At 35.0% G+C, this 20475-nt stretch overlaps 1 protein-coding gene across 1 annotated transcript in view; it reads right to left on the bottom strand.

Annotated features, from left to right (window-relative positions):
- The window catches only part of GK (glycerol kinase), a 75897-nt gene extending 55808 nt beyond the window's left edge, over window positions 1–20089 (bottom strand). The window contains exons 1-3 of the mRNA XM_044669212.1: window positions 19852–20089; window positions 7262–7335; window positions 1612–1718 (exon numbers count right to left, since the gene is read on the bottom strand). Coding sequence (XP_044525147.1) covers window positions 1612–1718; window positions 7262–7335; window positions 19852–19926 — 256 coding nt within the window. The 5' untranslated portion in view covers window positions 19927–20089. The remainder of the gene's footprint in view (window positions 1–1611; window positions 1719–7261; window positions 7336–19851) is intronic.
- Window positions 20090–20475: the final 386 nt, after the last annotated feature.

Below are 20475 nucleotides of genomic sequence, written 5' to 3'. Positions count from 1 at the left end.
AAAACTCTCTATGAAGTCTTTGAGTTGACAGATAGAATTTTTTGAAGATATGTCTGATCACTATTGTTGCTGAATGATCCCTCTGACAAAATCTCTCATAATACTCAGTTTCAGTATAAAATTAAAATTAAAGAATAAAGCATAATTTTCAAAAATTATTTTATTTTCTAAATTTAACCCATAAATTTGATTCTTGGTGTTAAATGATTTCTGTTTTTTCAAAATTCTTATCTAAGAGTTAGTATAGCATGACATAGGAGAAAAAACTGCAAGTCAGAATATTTGGGCTTTTATCCCTGCCCTCCTAAAAACTAGCTGTATGCCTTTAGGTAAATCACTTTACCTTTATGACTCTTCTTCCTCATCTGTAAAATGAGGTTTTACTAGTTGGTTTCTAAAATTCCGTGATCTGAAATCTTAGGAACAAAACAAATTATGATTGTCCTTTTATTATTAGTTTGATTAAATAGGTTCTCAAGGAAAAAATCTCTTAACAGAATTCACCCAGAGAAAACTTTCATCTCTTTACCACATGATGATGACATTGCTGTCAATGTGTCAAAAACATACTTCTCAGATAGAGGCCAGGATTTGGGTTTAACTAAGCAAGAGGACTCAAAAGGTTTGGCCATTTGAATATAGAAAAGGAAGTCAATCATCTTTATACCCTTTTACCAGTAATAGAGAGAGAATCTTAAACATTATAAGCATTTTAAAATGGTTGTTTAATGAACAAATGTGTAATTAGTATTATATAGTAAGGTGAAGTGATTTGCCCACTGTCACATAATAGTACAATTTTGAGCTATTACTCCAACTCCAAGTTCAGTGCTTCTTGTATTATATACACATCAAATCATAGATGTTTTATATCATATATTTATATCTTTATAATAATACATATTCAACAGTAATTATCCTAGCTATTGTTTAAAATTAGATTGAACCAGTAGATCCAAAATATTCATGGTTAATAAGACATATAACTCTGTAGTTCTGAAAAAGAGTTAAGGTCTCTGCTACCACTCATTATAGTCAGAATGCCTCAAAGGAACCTAGAAAAATGTGTCACATGGTCAGAGAATGAAATCCCTTTCAAATGTAGACATCAAACTAAATCATATTAATAACCTAACTAAAACTGTTTTAAAACAACTGGTATGGGGAGGCAGCTTGGTAGCTCAGTGGATTGAAAGCCAAGCCTAGAGATGGGAGGTCCTAGGTTCAAATCTGGCCTCAGACACTGGCCTCAGACCCTGGGCAAGTCACTTGACCCCCATTGCCTAGCCCTTACCACTCTCTTCTTCCTTGGAGCCAATACACAGTATTGACTCCAAAATGGAAGGTCAGGGTTTTAAAAAACTGGTATAAATTCCTTGTTAAAAAAAAAAAAAGAAAACATAAGATTTGTGTAAATGATCATACAAATAATCTGCTACGGTCAACTAGAAATGTATTTTTTTTCAGAGTTTTTTCAAGCAGTGTGATTCACTTTACCATTGTAAGCAATTTCTAGTTTCCTTATTACTGTTATTGATGGAATTAAGCATACCAAAATAAAATAAGTGAGTAAGACACATTCCATTCATTTCCAAGTCCCCAAAAGAATACCTTTGATAGAAGAAATGTCAATATTCAACTCAGTAAGTTTCTCACAAGTCCTTTCTATACATTCATAGACAGACTGCAGAATCTCCTTAGGATCTTGTTCCACCCATCTTTGAACATAAAAACACATATAAGAATTTATTAGAAATTTGTAACAAACAAAACTGAGTAAGATGGAAAAGATGTAGTTGGAGCAGTTTTTTAAAAAAAATAATCAGTTCACTTTAACAAGAGTACCACATGCATAAATATGCAGAAAGTTTAGTTTTAAAAAACTAATTGAATATAAGGGAATAAGTGCTTTGTTAACTTAAAAGACTAAGACTGTGACATAAAATCAATAAGTCCTCACAACATTATGTGAGGTTGCAGAATGACTTGACAAAGAGTGTGCTGGAAACATCTTGAAATGGACACATGTTAGTTTGAGCATGTCAATGTCAAAAATTGACAAACATTTCAAACTAAGTGTTTTATTGTTTTGTTAAATGTCTAGATTTAAGAAAGGAATGGAGAAAATGTTAACTGAGTAGATTAAACTTGAAAGTAGTTCATTAATACATTTCCCTAAAGAGATTGTTAAACATTTACCAGTCCGCCATACCACTAGCACTTGATTCATCTTAAAAATCAAAGTTAATATCAATACAATTTCAACTAAAGAAATTAAATAGAAAAACTGATTTTTCCCTACAAGTACATTGTTCATTTCAAAGCAAAAAAAATTACACAAATTATATAAACCATCTATTTTGAAACCTAGTTTATTATTCTATTAATAAAAGAAAGTAATTTCTTGCTCAAAACAATACACCCTGTGAGAATTCAATGGATGCCTAAAGATGTTTTCTTTTGTTTTTGGTCATTCCTAAGTAAACTGAAAATGTTATTCTTGAGGACAAAGAAATTCTGCTTTATACTGATAAACAAGAATATCACATAGGCTTCTAAAATTTAAATAAAAAATAACATATTCAAGGAAATCTTCCAACTCTGAACACTCTTGTCAAAAGACCTCTCAGTTCAAAGAAATACAGATTGATGTCACAAGCACAATGTAGAAAAATTAACATACTTTTTTCTGGGTATAGTAACACATATATTAAAAAAGATCTGACTATTTTTAGCTTTTGGTTCAGTTATTACATGATTCTCTTTCTTCATTTTTCCCATTAGAGTTTTTTTTTTAAAGCCTTTGCCCTCTGAATTAGAACCAATACTATATATCAGTTGCAAAGCAGAAGAGCACCAGGGACTAGGCAATTTGAGTTAAGTGACTTGCCTAGGGTCTTAAAGCTAGGAAGGATCTGAAGTAAGATTTGAACCCAGGACCTCCCATCTCCAGGCCTGCCACTCTATTCAGGAGCCACCTAGGAGCCCCTTTTCCCACAGTTTAACAAACTCAAGAGAATATAAAAAATGCCATGTCAAATCTCATTAAAATGGAAACTTGTTGCTACAGCATATAGAAAGGTGGGATATCAGTTGAACTGTGTACTAGTAATCTACAAAAACTTCATATTCCAATGTTTGAAAAATATTCCAAATGTTATTAAGAGCACATTTGATACTATATTCAAAATATACTTCCTGTATATCTAAACTGTACTCAAAAGGATATAACATTTTTGCTAAATAAATTGGTGGCTAAATGTGCAAATTTATACCTCTATTTTTTATTCTCCTCCAGGAGAGATTTCATTTGATAAAATCTGTTTTACATTTTACAACTAATTGTGTGTGACTCTGAATTATCCAGTTAACCTCCCTAAACCTTTGTTTCCTCTTCTATAAAATAAGAGATAACTCTAATTGTACAACCTATAGAGACTGGGAGAAATTTGTAAACCTAAAAAGTACATAATAAATACAAAACTCAAACCTGCCAGTTCAATATTCATGACTTTGAAGAGGGAGGAAGAGAGCACAAGCACCTAGTAGTGCTGGGTAAGAGGGAACCAGGAAGGACCTCAAGTAGGAGATAGCCCTTGAGCTGAGCCTTGAAGGGAGGTAGGAATTTCAAGAGGCCTAAGGAAGGAATGATAAAACATCAAGAAGAGAGATAACCTGTGCAAAGGCACAGATGTGAGATGAAATAAATAGAGAGAAAAGAATGTAGTCCAGTTTTACTGGAATTAAAGTGTATATGAAGGGGAGTAACATGAAATCAGGCTAGAAATGTGGATTGAAGCCAAATTATTAAGGGCTTTAATTGCCCAACTTTTTTTTAGCCATTAGTAAAGAGGAAGCCACTGAAACTCCTCAGGAAAAAGGTATAGTCAAAACTATACTTTAAGAATACCATTTTTGCAGCTCTGTGAAGGATGCATAGATGAAGTGTGAGCAGCCCATCAGATGGTTATTTCATTGCTAAAATGAGAGGTGACAAAGTTTCAAACTGGTTGGGACTGCTGTGAGTGAGAAAAATGGAAATACATGAGAGATTTTGTAGAACTAGAACCATACTTGGGAAGTGACGAAATATGAGGTGAAGGATAGTGAAGAATCAAGGATGGCTTCCAAGTTGTAGGCCTGAGTACCTGCAAGGATGGTAGTATATTCAACAGAAATTGGGAAGTCAGAAAGAAGGGTGAATAATGAATTCTGTTTTGGATGTGCTGACTTTGGAATATTTCAGACATTCAGGTGGGAAACATGCAATAATCAGGTGATGATGCCAATCTAGACATGAGAAAGGAGATGAAGGCTGAATCTATAGATTTGAAATTTGTCTGTATAAAGATTACAATTAAAACCATAGGAACAGACAAGATTTCTAAGAAAAAGATAGTAAAAAGAGAAATGAAGAAACCTTGGGATAGGGCCGTAGTATTAGCCAATGCAAAAGAGGCAGGACATTAACAGAGTGAGAATTAATGCTATAAGAAGTAAGAAAACCAAAAGAGAAAAGTGTCCCAAAAAAAACTCAGGAAGGGAATTATACAGGAGGATAATGTGGTCAACAATGTTAAATGCCACAAAAGAATTAAGAACAGAACTAAGAAAATGTCATTGGATTTTATCATAAGAGATAATTGAGGTGATATAGAGGTAAAGTGAGTGGTAGTGTCAAAAGTAGAATTGCAAAGACTTAAGAAGTGGTATATGAGAAAGTTGAGGCAAAGAGTACAGAAGACTTTTTCAATATGTTTGACTATTTGAGGGAGAAAAGATATAGGAAAATTGAGTGAAAGGATGTCAGGGGCAAGTAAGGATCATTTAAGGATGGGGAATATCTAGAAGTATTTATAGATGAGAAGAAATGAGTCATAGGATAATGAGAGATTAGAAAGAAAATGACTTTTAATTAAGGTATGGATGAAACACTTATTAAATTTGCAAATGACACAAAGCTAGGAAGTATAGCTAACATATTTGATGCCAGAGTCAGGGTCCAAAAGAATCCCGATAGGTTCGAACACTGTACCAAATCTACTAACGTAAAATTTATTAGGGATAAATTTAAAGTTTTCTTAAGTTCAAAAAGTAGATCAGTATGCTTAAGTTTGTCCAAAAAAAAGATCTGGTATTTTAATGGACTGCAAGTTCTTTGTCAAAAATGAGTTACAGGAACCAAAAATAATTTTTAAAAAAGCTCATATTATTTTCATCCACGTTAAGAGATATATACTGTTCAGAATAAGGAAGGTGTGATTCTACCATACTCTGTCCTGATCATTGTGCTTAGTACCACATTTTAGGAAAGACAATGACAAACACACTGAGAGATGAGTATAATCAAGACTGAAAAGCCCTGGGACAATGTTATACCAGGATCAATTAAAGAATCAGTTCTCAAACTTTTTGATCTCAGGACTCTTTTACATTATTAAAAATTTTGAAGACTCTAAAGAACTTTTGTATGTGGGTTATGTCGATCAAAATTTACCATATTCTAAATCAGAATATCTAATTGTTATTATGAAAATAGTTTTGATCTTTTGGAGCCCTAAAGGGTCTTAGGAACCATCAGGGAGTTAGAGACCACACTTGAGAACTACTGAGTTAAAGGAACTGGGGTTTTAACCCAGAAAAACACAGAGATGATATCTGTCTTCAAATAATTTAAGAAGAGAATTTTAAGAAGAGAAATCAGACATTCTCAGAGGAAAGAACTATGAACAGTGAAAGTGAAGTAGATTTTGGCTTCCAATAAAGAAAGAACATCCAAACAATTACAACTATCCAAAAATGGAAGTGGGATGCCCCTCATTAGAATTCAAGAAAAAGTTAGACCACTTAACTTTTGGGGGAAGTTGCACAAGAGAGTCTTTGTTGGGTACAAGCTAGAGTGAATGGTTTCTAAGGCCCTTTCCAACTAAGATTTTATGATCAGGAGGGCAAATTTAACTTATTTTTACTAGTTACTTCATCTTTGAAATAAAGATAATGAATGATATCAGCACCACCTACTTCAAAGGGTTAAAAGGAAAGTGCTCTGTGTTCATATCACCTGAGTTCAAATCCTTACTATGATAGTACTATGATTGTACTATGATAGTACAATTGCTCCCTAGGATTTCAAAGATAAAATGTAAATTTGGCCAGGCATTTTAGAACCTTCAGAATCTAGGTCCAATTTACCTTTCCAGGGATATTTCCCTATTAACTCTTTCAGATGCTCTACTTTCTGGCCAAACTGGACTACTAGTTGTTCATGCATCATCTTATATCTCACATCATGCATTTGTTCTTTTTGATACCTAGAATGTTCTCTCCTCATATTTGTCTCTCAGAATCTTTTTCTTCAAGTTCACTTAAAGTATCACCTTCTTCATGATTTTCCCCAGTTATTATTGCTCTCTCCTTCTTCAAATTATCTTGCATTTATTTACCTATGTATTCCTTAGTAGAACATAAGGTATTTAAAGAAAGGGGTTATATCATTTTATCTTTGTACCATATCTCCTAGGACCATGGGTCTCAAAGAATATACAATTAATAAAAGATTATGGAACTAAAGTTGAATTAAAATGACCTGTTCAATTAAATAGAAACCACAGATTTATTCACTCACACAAACATATTTTGAACAATTAATTTGCACACTATGATTCTAGAGGCTATATATAATACAAAGATAGAAAGAAAATAATGTTCCTTGCCCTGAAAGGGATCTAACGACAGAAGTAAAATGTGAGTGTTCTTAAATAACTATGAAAATAATAAAGAATCAAAATCTAATTATTCAGAATTCAATGTTAAAAATATTCTAATGAAATCATACTATAATTACTATAAGAGATATTTGCATTGACTCTATAAATGGATATATATAGTATATAGATAATAAGAGATATTTGCATTGACTCTATAAATGGATATATATAGTATATAGATAGTAAATAACTTAATATTGTGTTAATTTTTGTTTAATTTGATTATTTTAGTTTGATTATTGTTTAATCCTACATTTATGATTATTACATTTCTTGCATTTTTCAAGGTGTTTTAACATATGTTTTCTAACATTATTAAGCTATCAAGTGTCTTTTACTGAACAAAAAATGGGTAACTAATAGGCCTCTTTCCTTAAGGACTTTAATCCCCTTCATAGCTCTAAACATACATGACAATAAACATATGCCCAGTTAATATGGAAAATGATTATAAAAAGGGCAAATTTCAGGACTTCATTAAATTAGAGACATACCCTTCTTTAGGGAACTTCTGCTCTAGTTCCACTTGATGATGACTAAGTAGTTCAGCTGTTTTTGAATTGAAAACCTGAAAAATATGTTGAAATATTAGGGATAAAATGTTAATAAATACTGAAATATAGTTATTTGCAAACTAGATGATCTATAAGATTCTTTTCAGCTCTAACTCAATGGTTCTATGAAACTGTCTTCTTATTCAAAGGTAAGAATCAAGTAGGCCAAAATTTTATACTAGATGAACTACTTTATTAGAGGAGGCAGAGAATAGGGAAAATTTGATGAACTAATACGGCATTATCACTAAACTAAAGAAAACCAAATATATGAAAGTATGGTGAGCTTTCAGAAATACAAGTGTTTGTAAATGTATGACTTAATAACATTTGGAATATCTTTAAAACATCCTTTTAAAGATACAAAGAAGGCAAAAAATGGTCTCCGAAATAACTGCTTATTTAAAACCATTTAAAATGGGCCAAAATTAGAGACAAAAATGTGTGGCAAATAGGAATTTTCCTTTTTTTTTTTTTTTTTTTTTTTTTTTTTTTTGTCGCTTTCCTTTTTCCCCTATAACAGGACCCAAAGAAGTTCCGATTCAAATGACAGGGCTAAAAGTAAAGCTTATCTTAAGTTTTGATATGGGAAAGATTTTCTTTTCTGAACACCAATTCCATTTTTTAAATTAAAGGACAGTGTTAAAGAATATTATACTTAAATGGTTATAAATTTAACTTCTACATTATTATAACACCTCAGCCACCAAAATATCTTCTTGCCTAGGAAAGAAATATAGTATCCAAAGGCACAATGTAAAAGTTCAAAATATTTCAGAAGACGGTACAACATTATGAGTAATATTGTCTTACAAAACATCCAAAACTAGTTGGGGGGAGGAGGGGAGAAGGGCCTACTAATAAGTAAACCCTGTCAGCATGACAGCTAAGTTAATCACCTGAAGGGCATTTGCAGATGAAATTGAGAAAACTGAGAATAGATATAAAATGGAAGTTTGACCTGACTAAATGCATATAATGAAACATCTGCTCTGAAGAAAGAACAATTTTTAAAGTATTGAAGAATCATTCATATGCTACATCAAGAAAGAGAGGATTTCAAAAAGCAGAGATCTTAAATTTTTTAATGCAACAAAGAAAACTGGCAATCAGGAACCTAAATGTCTATTTTCTCATATCTAAAAGACCTATCAGTATAAAGTCATAAAGGTTATTGTTCATTAAAACATAACTGGGAATAAGATAGATTTGAGCATATTAAATTCTACAGATGACCATATATTCTTAGCCATCGATTAACTAAGAGATATAGAAAATAAAAGTATATTGCATTTAATATCATAAACCTCAGAATTTTGTGGTTAAAAAAAACAACACACACACAAAAAAATAACAGAACTCAAGAGAATGACTAATTTCATTAGGTCAGTAACCTCAAGTTCAGTTCCCTCAGTAGAAATGTGGAGAGTTGATAAGTTATCTGAGGGTTTTATGTCTCTGTGTTTGTTCATGGACAACTGTGAATCTTCAGTATCTCATACACATTCTGTGGAAGTAAAATAAAGCCTATTCCATACCCAGTACCTGTACTGTACAATAAGTTCCATGCAGAAGTTTGGAATAATGTTACCCATACTTTGGGTAATACAAACTAATAATAAGCTTTATTTTTTCCAGATCTTTGGTCTTTCCATGATGTCTACAGAAAACAAGAAGGCCTCCTGAAATGCTGGTTGGACTACGCAAATATATAGGAAGAACAAAAGTGGTCTACAAGGGAGATACACACACACACACATATATATATATGCACACATATATATGTATGTATATAGATTGCAGTTTGGATCAATGGAGAGAATATCCACATTGAAGAAATCAGACTTTAATATTTAAACTTTACCTTCTTCATGAAATAGCAAAGGGTATACAAAAGAGGCCAAATTTCATTAATATGTAGATAATGAAAACAAATACACTAAACTGAAAATGTAATAATTTTATTAAAAATTGTAATGTATTGGCAACGGAACAATCAGTCAACATGAGTTTTAAAAGACCTGGTTTCAAATCCTAATTCAGTTAATTATCCAAGTTAAGTTTCTTAACCTCTGCAGGCATTTTTATTTTGGATGAGTTGAACTAGAGCTCTGATGCCTCCTTTAGATCTAAACTTAAGATCCTATGATTCAGTGAACAAAAAAAACAAAACACTATAGCTGTGTGAAATGAAACAGTAGCAAATGATATGTGTTATCTACCTCATATACAAATATTGCTCTACTTTCCCAAGGGTCTCATTCCCAGCTTTTTGCTAAACTGACTCAGAATCTAAAGGTGTGGGTCCATACATTTGATCCTCTTATTTTTTCTTGAGTAGAAACAACAGCAGCATTACTACTTCCATCTTGACTTTACATTGCTTTAAGTGTTACATATAATCTCATTTGAAAAGCCCTAGACATCTATCCCTTTCCAGCTAATAACCCAAACCCTTCTTTTCTTCATTTAATCACATACTAATGATCAAGGTCAACAATAGGAATGATAGGATTCCTCATAACTAATTTTTGGGGAAACTGGGACCTTTATGCTTTATCAAAATGCAGCAAGTTTTACTGTATGTTTTTCTTAATAATACTGATAATAATTACCAAAATCTCTCCTTCCCCTATCCAAAAAAGGATAAATCTTACATAGATCTTTTAGATGATGCAATAGTTAGTAATTTTTAGTTCAGAGGGATTAAAAAATGAAGACCAGACTATTAAACTAATGATGATGAGATAGAACAATTTAAAATATTATATCTGGGTCATTGAGCATCTTTGACTTCAAAGGAAAAGTATATGAACATCACTCCACGATAGAAATCCTATAGTTAGTTTTAAAACATATGCTATAAATGTGATTTCTACAACTATACTTCTCTGGTTTATCATCTCAAATTTGGATTATTACAGCATTTTACTGATTGGCCTGGCTCTCAATCCACTGAGCTACCCAGCTGCCCCTGGGGAATACTTTTGATCAAGGAGTTACCCACTAATCAGAGGAAGGGACATTTCATATCATAGTGAGTTGCTTAGAATTAATATTTGAATATTAGAAGTAAAATATTGAGAAAAAAATTACTATATGCCTTACACAAAGAAAGTGCTTAATAAATGCTTGTCGATTGACAGAGTAAACTTTGGAAATGATTCATTTAAGTAGTTGGATTATTCTGAATTTTCATTTAATCAGAAGACTGACATATTTACCTGTTTTGATTTCCATGTTTATCCATTTGGACAGAGTGTGGGGAGAAGAGAAAGGTTCAAGGGAGACAAGTCCAGTTGGAGTAAGAGATCTGGCAACAAACAGGTCTACTATTCAGTAAGTCTTATAACCAACCAGTATAGCTATATGTGTGGAAGGGTTACTATAGACCTAGCCACTAATTTTTTTTTACAATAGTAATTCTTAAAGTATCTGTAAATACTTAAGGAACAAAAAAAAAGAGAGAGAAAGCCATATAATCTAAATCACTTCTCATTAACTCAATTCAATAAAATTGAATAGCAAATAAGTATAAGAAGCAGGATTCATACTCCGGCCTCTCCTTGCCTCTTAAGTTCAAGATTCTTTCCACTATTAATAGATTCCTCATGTTATAATATTCATGATATGACAGAACTTTAACAAGAGAGAGATGTAACATTATATACTATTTCAAACCCAGTAGATATTTAATTAAATTGATTTAATGATGTCAGATTTAAAGAGTCCACAGATTAACCTGATTGGCTGAGACTTTGGTATTATAGCACTTTCAGGTTATATATCCTCATAAGACCTTCTTGTAATACTTCAAGTTATGGAAGTGACACAAGATAAATGAAGGCTCTGAGAGCAGAGTAGAATCTCTGAAAGGTTCCATCAAGCCTTCAATATTTATTACAAGCCCAATAACACACTGTGTATCAGTAGTCCAAGAGATCAGCAAAGTAAGGGGCTAAATTGGCCACAAGGTTTCGAAGCACAGTCACTCTATTATCCATCTCTTACTATCTATCCTATTCCAAATCCTAAGGGGGTTTCAATGAATATAACTGGAGGCCACTGATGAAATTGTAGGTCCCTTCAAAACTGGATTATTTAAGGTTACAAAACACTTTCATTTGAACAGCTATAAGAAAGGAAAAGTACAAATATCATCTCCATGTCTTCATAGTTGAAGAACCTGAGTTTGTCACAAGTTCATGTTCACATAACTATGTCAGAATTGGTCTTCTAAATCCAAATCTAAAGACTGAGCCTTGGAAGTCTAAATTCAATAGAAAGAAATAAGCATTTATTCAGCACCTACTGTATGTATGCTACAGGCTTTATAATTATTATCTTATTAGATCTTCACAACCTTCAAAGTCAAGTGCCATTCTTATTTTCATTTTAAAAGTGTGGAAATTGAAGCAGTGGTTAAGTAATTACTCAAGGTCACACAGATAATTAAGTGTTTAAGGCTGGATTTGAACTTCTTTGGATTCTGACTCTAAGACTAGCGTGCAAACTACTGCAACATCTAGCTGCTGCTAATGCTCTATCCATAATTCAATAATAACTCTTTAATGGTTTTATTTAAGATTGATCTGGGGACTAAACTAATAAACTATTTTCTAAATCCAAGTATTAAGAATCCCTGTTCACCATTATACACAGAGACTGATACATTATGGCACAATCAAACATAATGGTCTTTTCTACCAGTAGCGATGCAATAACCCAGGACAATCCAGAGGAAATTAGGAGAAAGAACATTATTCACATCCAGAGAAAGAACTGTAGGAACAGAAATGCATTAGAAAAATATATGATCGATCACATAATGTGATAGGGATATGATTAGGGTTTTGATGTTAAAAGATAACTCTACTACAAATATGAAGAACATGGAAATAGGTTTTGAAGAATCATACATGTATAACTTAGTGGAAGTGCTTGTCAGCTTCGAGAGGGGGAAGGAAAGAGCAGGGGAGAGGGGATCATAAATCATGTAACCATGGAAAAATATTCTAAATAAAAAATAAAAAAAAGAATACCTGTTCACTAAAGATTAAGCAATTAAGTGTAAAGAGTGTAGGATTTGGTAATCAGAGAACCAGGATTCAAATACCAGCTTTGTCACTTATTGCCCGTGTACTTGGTCTCTCAGGGCCTTAGTTCCTTCATCTGTGTATAAGGGAGAGGGTTGCACTAGATCAGTGATGGGCAAACTACGCTCTGCGGACCAGATGTGGCCCCCTGAAATGTTCTATCTGGCCACGGGACATTATTCCTTATCTGACTAATACAATGAGTAGGATACAGTATAATGAAACTTCGAAAGAGTTGCCTTAGAAACAGACTGACAGATGAGCATTTCCTTTCCTTTGGCCCCCTCTTTAAAAAGTTTGCCCATCACTACACTAGATGATTTCTAAGTTATCTTCCAGATATAGTGTGCTTACTCAAGTTATTCATGTTGATCTTACCACATAAGAAAGGTAGAGGGTAAATTTAAAGGAGGCATGGAATATAATATTGGCTTTATTGGACTCATGGCAATTTGTCTTTGTTATCTGGCCAAAAGGAAACAAGGAAGAGAATCAAGGATGACATTTATAGTTCTGCAAATAATTTGAAAGCATAATTTAAACCTCCCTTTCCTCTTCCTCCAGCAAAAATGCTCTTCTCAATATACTTTTCTGGAATAAGAAATATTAAATTATTCATTTCAAATCTGTTTTTCATTGAACAATTATCAGATTTTCTTTAAAGAAAACCATTTTAGCAGATTTAAATAATTTTTGGGTTTTGTTCATCTACCTTTATAATAGTTTTAAATTAAGTCAAGATAGAAGCTAGATAGGAGTGGTAATATATTTCAGCTAACCTAATGCCACCTTGTTGCCCTCACATTTACATAGTGCTCTATAATTTACAGAGTACTATACATTTTATTTTATCAATAAAGAAACCAAGGCTCAAAGTGTAATGTCTAAAATGTCAGAGGCAGTATTCTTTCCATTATACCATCTTCTCTAATAGGATCATGAACCTAAAGCCTGAACTCAGGATCAAATCTCATTTTATACATGAAGAAACTATAACCCAGAGAAATATAAAGTAACTTGCCCAAGGACTTAAAGCTTAGGGAGAGAGCCAGGATTTGAACACAAGTTCTTTAAATCCAAATCTAAAACTCTTTCTACTCTAACATAGAAACTACTACTGATTTTTAAGTGCTGAAAGAATGGCCTTTAAATCTAAATACCTGGATCACCCTCAAGTTTAAAACAGAAAAACAAAAGGCTCACAAGTTGGGGTGAGGGGAGGGAAGAAAAAGAAAATGCACATGTCTATAAGGTTTATGATATATTAGAGGCTAATGAATTAACTGGTAAAGGCAAAATATTCTCTGCTACAGTTGTTACACCACAGGGTTAGTCATTCTTCTCATCCAGAGGGAAAAAACAATGACCCCATCATCAGGGTTCTCTATGATTATTATGCCTATGCTCAGAATGACCCACAATAGCAGCTTGATTCACTTCCTTATAATAAGTAATAATTGGGATTATACAATTTGAAGCTGAAAAGAACATCAGATCATCTTGTTTAACTTCTTAATTTTACTTATGAGGAAATTAAGGCCCAGAGAAGTTAAATAACTGGCCTAAGGTAACAATGGTAATTAGCATAGAGCTGAAAATTGAACCCATGCCCTGGTCCTCTAATCATCCATTGCTCCTGCGACTCTGCCCAATTGCCTCCCCAATAATTTAAGAGCTCCATAAACTCATCAATGTGCATAATCCCTCCATTACAATATATACATGTCATCCCCTGCTTTAGTTCTCCCATAAGTACTTCATAAAGCAAATACACCCTAACGAAACAAAATACTATCCTCTATAAGAGTGGGATTCTTTCTGGTTAGGAAGAGCTTTTATTTATGCTAAAAATTCAATAAATAGAATCTACCTAGAAAAATTTATATTGCTCTTTACAATTTACACGTAGTATCCTACCTGAACTTTAGAAAAATCTCATATGAATAAGGTATATATTATATTGTATTATTGCCATTTTTCAGAAGAGGAAATAGGAATGAAATCTTTTCCAAAGTCATAAAGCTATAGAAGGGCAGGGACAGGGCTCCAGTTCTAGATATTCTGACTCCTAAGCCAATGTTCTTTCTCCTATATTCAACTACATCTATTAACAGTTAACTAAGGAAAATTATAAAGCAAGGTTTGGTTCCTATCAAATTTTTAATAATTCTCTTCTCTACCTCAAGCCCATAAGCATGCATTTCCCTTATACCAGGGATTGGCAATGTATGGCTCTCAAGCCATAGCTGGCTGGCTCTTTCTGCAGGAGCCATAAAGTGAATGTTTTTTTTCAGGCGCTGTTACAGGAGCACACACTGTTATAGGAGCGCGCTCTGTGAGCACTGTACGGCTCTCACGAAATTACATTTTTAAAAATGTGGTGTTTTTGGCTCTCACAGCCAAAAAGGTTGCTGACCCCTGCCCTATACCTTCTTTCCTCTCCATTCTACACCCCCCCCCAAAAAAAAAAGACAAAATGCATCTTTCCAGTATCCTACTCTAGAAAAGTAAAGGATGATGGTAAGGACAATGTGATACCCACGAATTAACCTCCATGCTAACATGTTCATCCCAGGCTTGATGTTTCTCCCAAGAAACAGGTATTCTATAACTGTGACCTTTTATGATTCTAGAGATATTACTGTAATCTAGAGTCCATATTTTTAAATTATGACAACATATGTGATGGAATAGGCCAGTGAAGGATTTTTTAAAAGTGAAACCTTGAGGTACTATTCAAACCACACTATACAGAAGAATTGCAGTGTTAATTGAAGGATTCTGGAAAAACAATGCTTAACAAATATGGAATAAGAATGGAAAGAATAGAGGTTATTCAAGTATAAAATGATAACCAGGATAGAAAAAAGTACCATTAAACAAAATAATAACTAGAACATGCTCTAGACAACTTCTATCTATGAATGGTTAAAAAAATAATTACTATAAAATCATAACAAACCACCCAAAACAAGCAGTACCATCTGCTAGCAGTTAAAACTTCAAACTATTATAGTAAAAATGACAATATTTTTCAGCAAAGCTCAACATTGGTAATACTTTTATATCAATACTATGAGCATATATAATTTACTGTATTTCCTTCACAATGTAGAAAATTCTTCTTACAACTTAATAGATAAAACAACCTTTAAGAATTGCGGACTGATGGGGGCAGCTGGGTAGCTCAGTGGATTGAGAGCCAGGCCTAGAGACGGGAGGTCCTAGGTTCAAATCTGGCCTCAGACACTTCCCAGCTGTGTGACCCTGGGCAAGTCACTTGACCCCCATTGCCTACCCTTGCCACTCTTCTGCCTTGGAGCCAATACACAGTATTGACTCCAAGATGGAAGGTAAGGGTTTAAAAAAAAAAAAAAAAAAAGAATTGCGGACTGATTTTGGAACCATAATCAAAGGGCCATAAAATTGTGCATACCTTTTGATCCAGCAATACCACTACTAGGTCTGTATCAAAAGAGACTGAAAAAAGAGAAAAGGGTCTATTTATACAAAAATATTTATAGCATCTCTTTTTGTAGTGGCAAAGAATCGGAAACTGAGGGGAAGTCCATCAATCAGAGAATGTCTAAATAAACTGTAGTATATGATTGTAATGGAATACTATTGAACTAAAAAATTATGAACAGGACAAATTTCAGAAAAACCTGGAAAGACTTATATGAAGTGATACAAAGTGAAGCAAGCAGAACCAGGAGAACATTGTATAAAGTAACAACAATACTGGTCGCAGATTAACTGTGAATAACAGCTATTATCAGCAATACAATGATCTGAGACAACTCCAAAGGACTCATAAATGTTGTTCAACACAAGAGAAAGACCTGATGGAGACTGAATGCAGATAGAAGCATACCACTTTTCATTTTATTTTCCTTAAGAGTTTTTTTTTTGGGGGGGGAGGGGAGATTTAGTGATTTTTTTTACAACATAACAAATATGAAATTATGTATTATGTGATAGTATATGTATAACATATCAAATTGCTTACCATCTCAGAAAGGAGGAAGGGGAGAGAAAAAGAGAAAGAATTTAGACCTCGAAATGTGAGAAAATGAATGTCAAAAATTACTTCTACATGTAATTGCAGAAAAAATAAAATTACTTCTGGAAAAAAAAAAAGAATTACTATGACTTAAAAAAAATCCCTAATTTGGTGATGAAGCTCTATTAATAAAGCTATGCAGATCTTTGAATGATAGGCATACTGTGAATCATTGGTCTACACCAGTGGTTCCCAAACTTTTTTTGGCCTACGGCCCCCTTTCCAGAAAAAATATTACTTAATGCCCGCCCCTGTCACATACTATCACCGCTCCCTTAAGTTATTCACCGCCCCCAAATGCACCTGTGGCCATCACCACCCTCCTGGATCACTGCAGCACCCACTTTGGGAATCACTGGTCTATACTAAAAGACTTTCCAGATTGGTAAAATGTGCTAGAGCTTTAGAGTGCAGAAAATAATCCCAAGAAAAGCAATTTAGTGGAAGAACATGGGTAATAACAAGCAAACGAAAAAAAAAGTCACCAAATTGAACCGAGGAAGTTAATTTAAAACAATGACCTTGCATACTGAACCCACTGGTCCCAACAACAAAATGGTCCCTCCTCTTAAAACTCTATTATACTAAATCGTTTTCTAAGAAGTTCATCCTTTACACACCATATAGATGAATGCCAATGCTAATTCTGCAATGATACAAAAGACAAAAGCTTTTGTAAAGTGAAATAAAATTTATCCTTTTCCCATTAATAACAGAATAACAAATTGAGAAAGAAAAGATAAGAAGTTTCAGAAATTATAAATCAATTATTATATTTCTTAGTGATTCAGCTCTACACATATAATTAGAAAGAATAAAAATATTTCCCTGAGGTGATATAAATGAAATAAAACTTTGCTTATATGTAAAATTCATTTGACTAATAAAAAAATTAAACTGTCACAATTGCTCACCATGTTTTTAGTCTTCACTAGTGCAAAAATGTTTAATTGAATATAAATGAATGGAAATAAAAGCTATAAGCTTTAGTTAGGTAATCACCCCAAATCTAAAAGTTTCCTTATGCATGACTGTTATTACTCATTTTATTCTTAACATGGGAGGAGATATACAATGATACTTTGAGTCATGATTGCATCACAGGACATTGCGTACAATAACTTCTGGGAATTAGCTCAAGATTACATTCAATATATATTAAGAAAACAATTCAGCATATAGAACTTTATCAAAATAACTGTATTGGTAGGATCTTGTTTAGAGCACAGAGGATCATTTTTTAGGTACCATTTTACCTACTGATCAATTATTCTTTAAGAGTACTATCATCTACTCTTCATTAACTATAGCAGAAAAATTTATATTACAGGACTGCATAGCGCTATAGAAGACAGCATCTAAGAACTAAGATAGGAATATTCTGTATTTAAAAGCCAACTTTCTCCTTGAAAACCATTTGCTATAGTAGTTACACAAGTTCGTAGACACAAGTCTTCTCAATGTACCTAAAAACTTCATCTTCAGTAGATCAGTAGAAAAGAATTGCAGTGATTAAGTACCCTTCTCTTCTATGGAAATACTTAAAAATTACAGTTACCTTCTGAGAAACCATATGTTTTTCAATCAGTTGAATGCAGAAAGTGATTCAGGTTTTGTTCTAGCAATACTGAAAACATAAGCAATATTACTGAAGAATAGATATGATGAATCCAAATAAGTGTTAGTATTTAAATTTATGGACCACAGTTCTATCCACTAGCAACAATATATTAAAATGCTGTAACTGATTAAAATGGACTTAGTAAATGTACTGAAGAAGATAAACCATCAGATTTTGAAAAATAATTTCAAGTCGACATACATTTGGCTCACACATAAGTATGAATCAGGACTGTATTTATTTGTATATGTAAAAATGAAAAATAAAGCTTATCCTATGTGATTACAAAAAAAAATACTTAAGAGCTTTGTAAAGCATTGCAACTATCTATTGGTAGTGTCAAGATAAGTCAAATAAAAAGTGGACTAAAATTCCTCAATAGGATCAAACTAAATCTAAGACATGAGGCTGATCTTTGAATCAAGAAACTAACTAAAAATTCCAATAACATAGTAAATAAAAACTTTTGCTAATACTTATCTACTGAAAAAGATCACCTGTGGTTGAGGAAGAAATAAACGGAAAAAGATAATAGAGATAAAATAAGATCCTACTGAAAAGCTACCCCCTTCAATGGCCCATTAGTCAAATAGTATCGTTGAAAACAATTTAAACAATATCAAACAACTCACTTATTTGATAAACTTAATAACAACCAATACTATATCAGTTCTAAGGTATGTTTCCCTACTGTATACAACTCACTTTAATTTTTTTAAAAAGTGGCTAGGACCACAGAAATGTCATACATGCTAAAAACACCATTTTTTTTTTTTTTTGCATTTTGCATTTTGCTGTGGTAAGTAGAGAAATCATCTGTTCCCAGCAGTCAAACTGATGGAACCGAAGTGTCAAGAGTTTTCTTAAAACAAGAAAGTCCATAAATAAAGCACAGTAATAACCACTGACCAACTTCATATTTTATTCTGCTTAGCATTCTTTGTAATAGTTAAGAATGACAGTGCAAATAATGAGAGTTCTTTTTTTCTATCTACTGCTCTTAGGGGAGCACCGTATTAGGCTACCACAGCCATGACACAGCTTTCACCCCCAACCCAAGGACATCCAGAGACCCAGAGGCCAAATTTCCTTCAAGCAAAGTCCTCTTGCAGGACAACCTGCAGGTCATACATTGTGGCCCAGGCAGAGCAGAAACTCGGGATCCTGGTGCAAAGTTCCCTGCACGCCACCCTATGACATTCTCTCCCTGCCCCCCTCCCTTCCACACATTCATACACCCTTCCCACACCCCCGGTTCCCCGTAATTCTATGTTTCCTGGAGTCAGCAACGCTGTATGTGGAGGGGGTAGGGATGGGGGTGGGGAAGAGGTGAGAAAGTCCTATTTCACAAGGCCCTTTTCTTAGATGAGCGTGCCCAGGCGGGAAGGGTGTCCTGATGGAAGTCATGCCTGTGCAGGAAAAAAAGGAGGGGGGGGGGTGTGTGTGGATAGACTGGGTACGAGGGGCAGAGGTGTAAGGGGCGTCCAGGCAGTGACAGTCCCAAAGGGTCAACTTCTTCTCCAAGGGTGGCTTTTCCCTTTTGCGACCTGGCGTTGACCCCAGCCTGGGAGCCAAGGGTGGGACCGGAGAGGCTGGCAGGGGGCAGGCGGGCTGCTGCCCCGGCACCCTCACCCTTCCTCACCCATGTCCCAGTCTTTATTCCCGGCCCGGAGGACACCTCACGCCCACCCTCCGCTTCCTCCCCGGACCCCAGCATCCTCCTAATGTCATCCCAGGCCCCGTGGCTCACCAGAAAACGCGTGGAGCTGGTGCCCTGATCAACGGCCCCCACCAACGGCCCCAAGTTCGCCTTCACGGCTGCCATGAAGCCGGCTCCGATTCCGCCGGCGCTCGAGGTCCGTCTCCCGGGTGATAGCGGCGGCGGGCGAGGATAGGGGAGTGGAACCCGAGAGGTGGAGGCGGTGGCGGTGGCGGCGGCTGAGGGACAGGCAAAGACTGCTACAGGGCAGATGAGGAGAAAGCAGCCTCTCCTGCTGCGGGCTGAATCCTGGGCCGCGCTCTGGACCGCCCCCTTTATCCACGAGGCCCACTCCCACCTCACTGCCCCGCGGGTCCTTTCCCCGCCTCCCCTCTAGAGTGCTGGGCTGCCCCCTTCCCTGGCTCGCCCCGCCCCGCCGGCTTCTGCTCCCCACGGCGCAGGGCTCTGGCCCCTCCCAAATTCGCCGGGCCAGAGGCGTGACTGGGGCGGGGGGGCGCTGTCAGCGCGACCGGCCAATCGCGTGGTGGGGCGTGAGGGGGGCGGGAAGGGGAAAGCTCTTGCGTTACAGCAAGACGTCATGGGGGCGGGGCGAATCTGTGGAGGGAGCATTGGTGCGGGGATTTTTTTTTTTTTTTGGGGGGGGGGGGGAGGGGG

The sequence above is a fragment of the Gracilinanus agilis genome, chromosome 3, assembly GCF_016433145.1.
Source record: "Gracilinanus agilis isolate LMUSP501 chromosome 3, AgileGrace, whole genome shotgun sequence".
In the NCBI taxonomy this organism is placed as follows: Eukaryota; Metazoa; Chordata; class Mammalia; order Didelphimorphia; family Didelphidae; genus Gracilinanus; species Gracilinanus agilis.
Note: the sequence above shows the minus strand (reverse complement) of the source record. Positions and strands in the feature narration are given on the sequence as shown.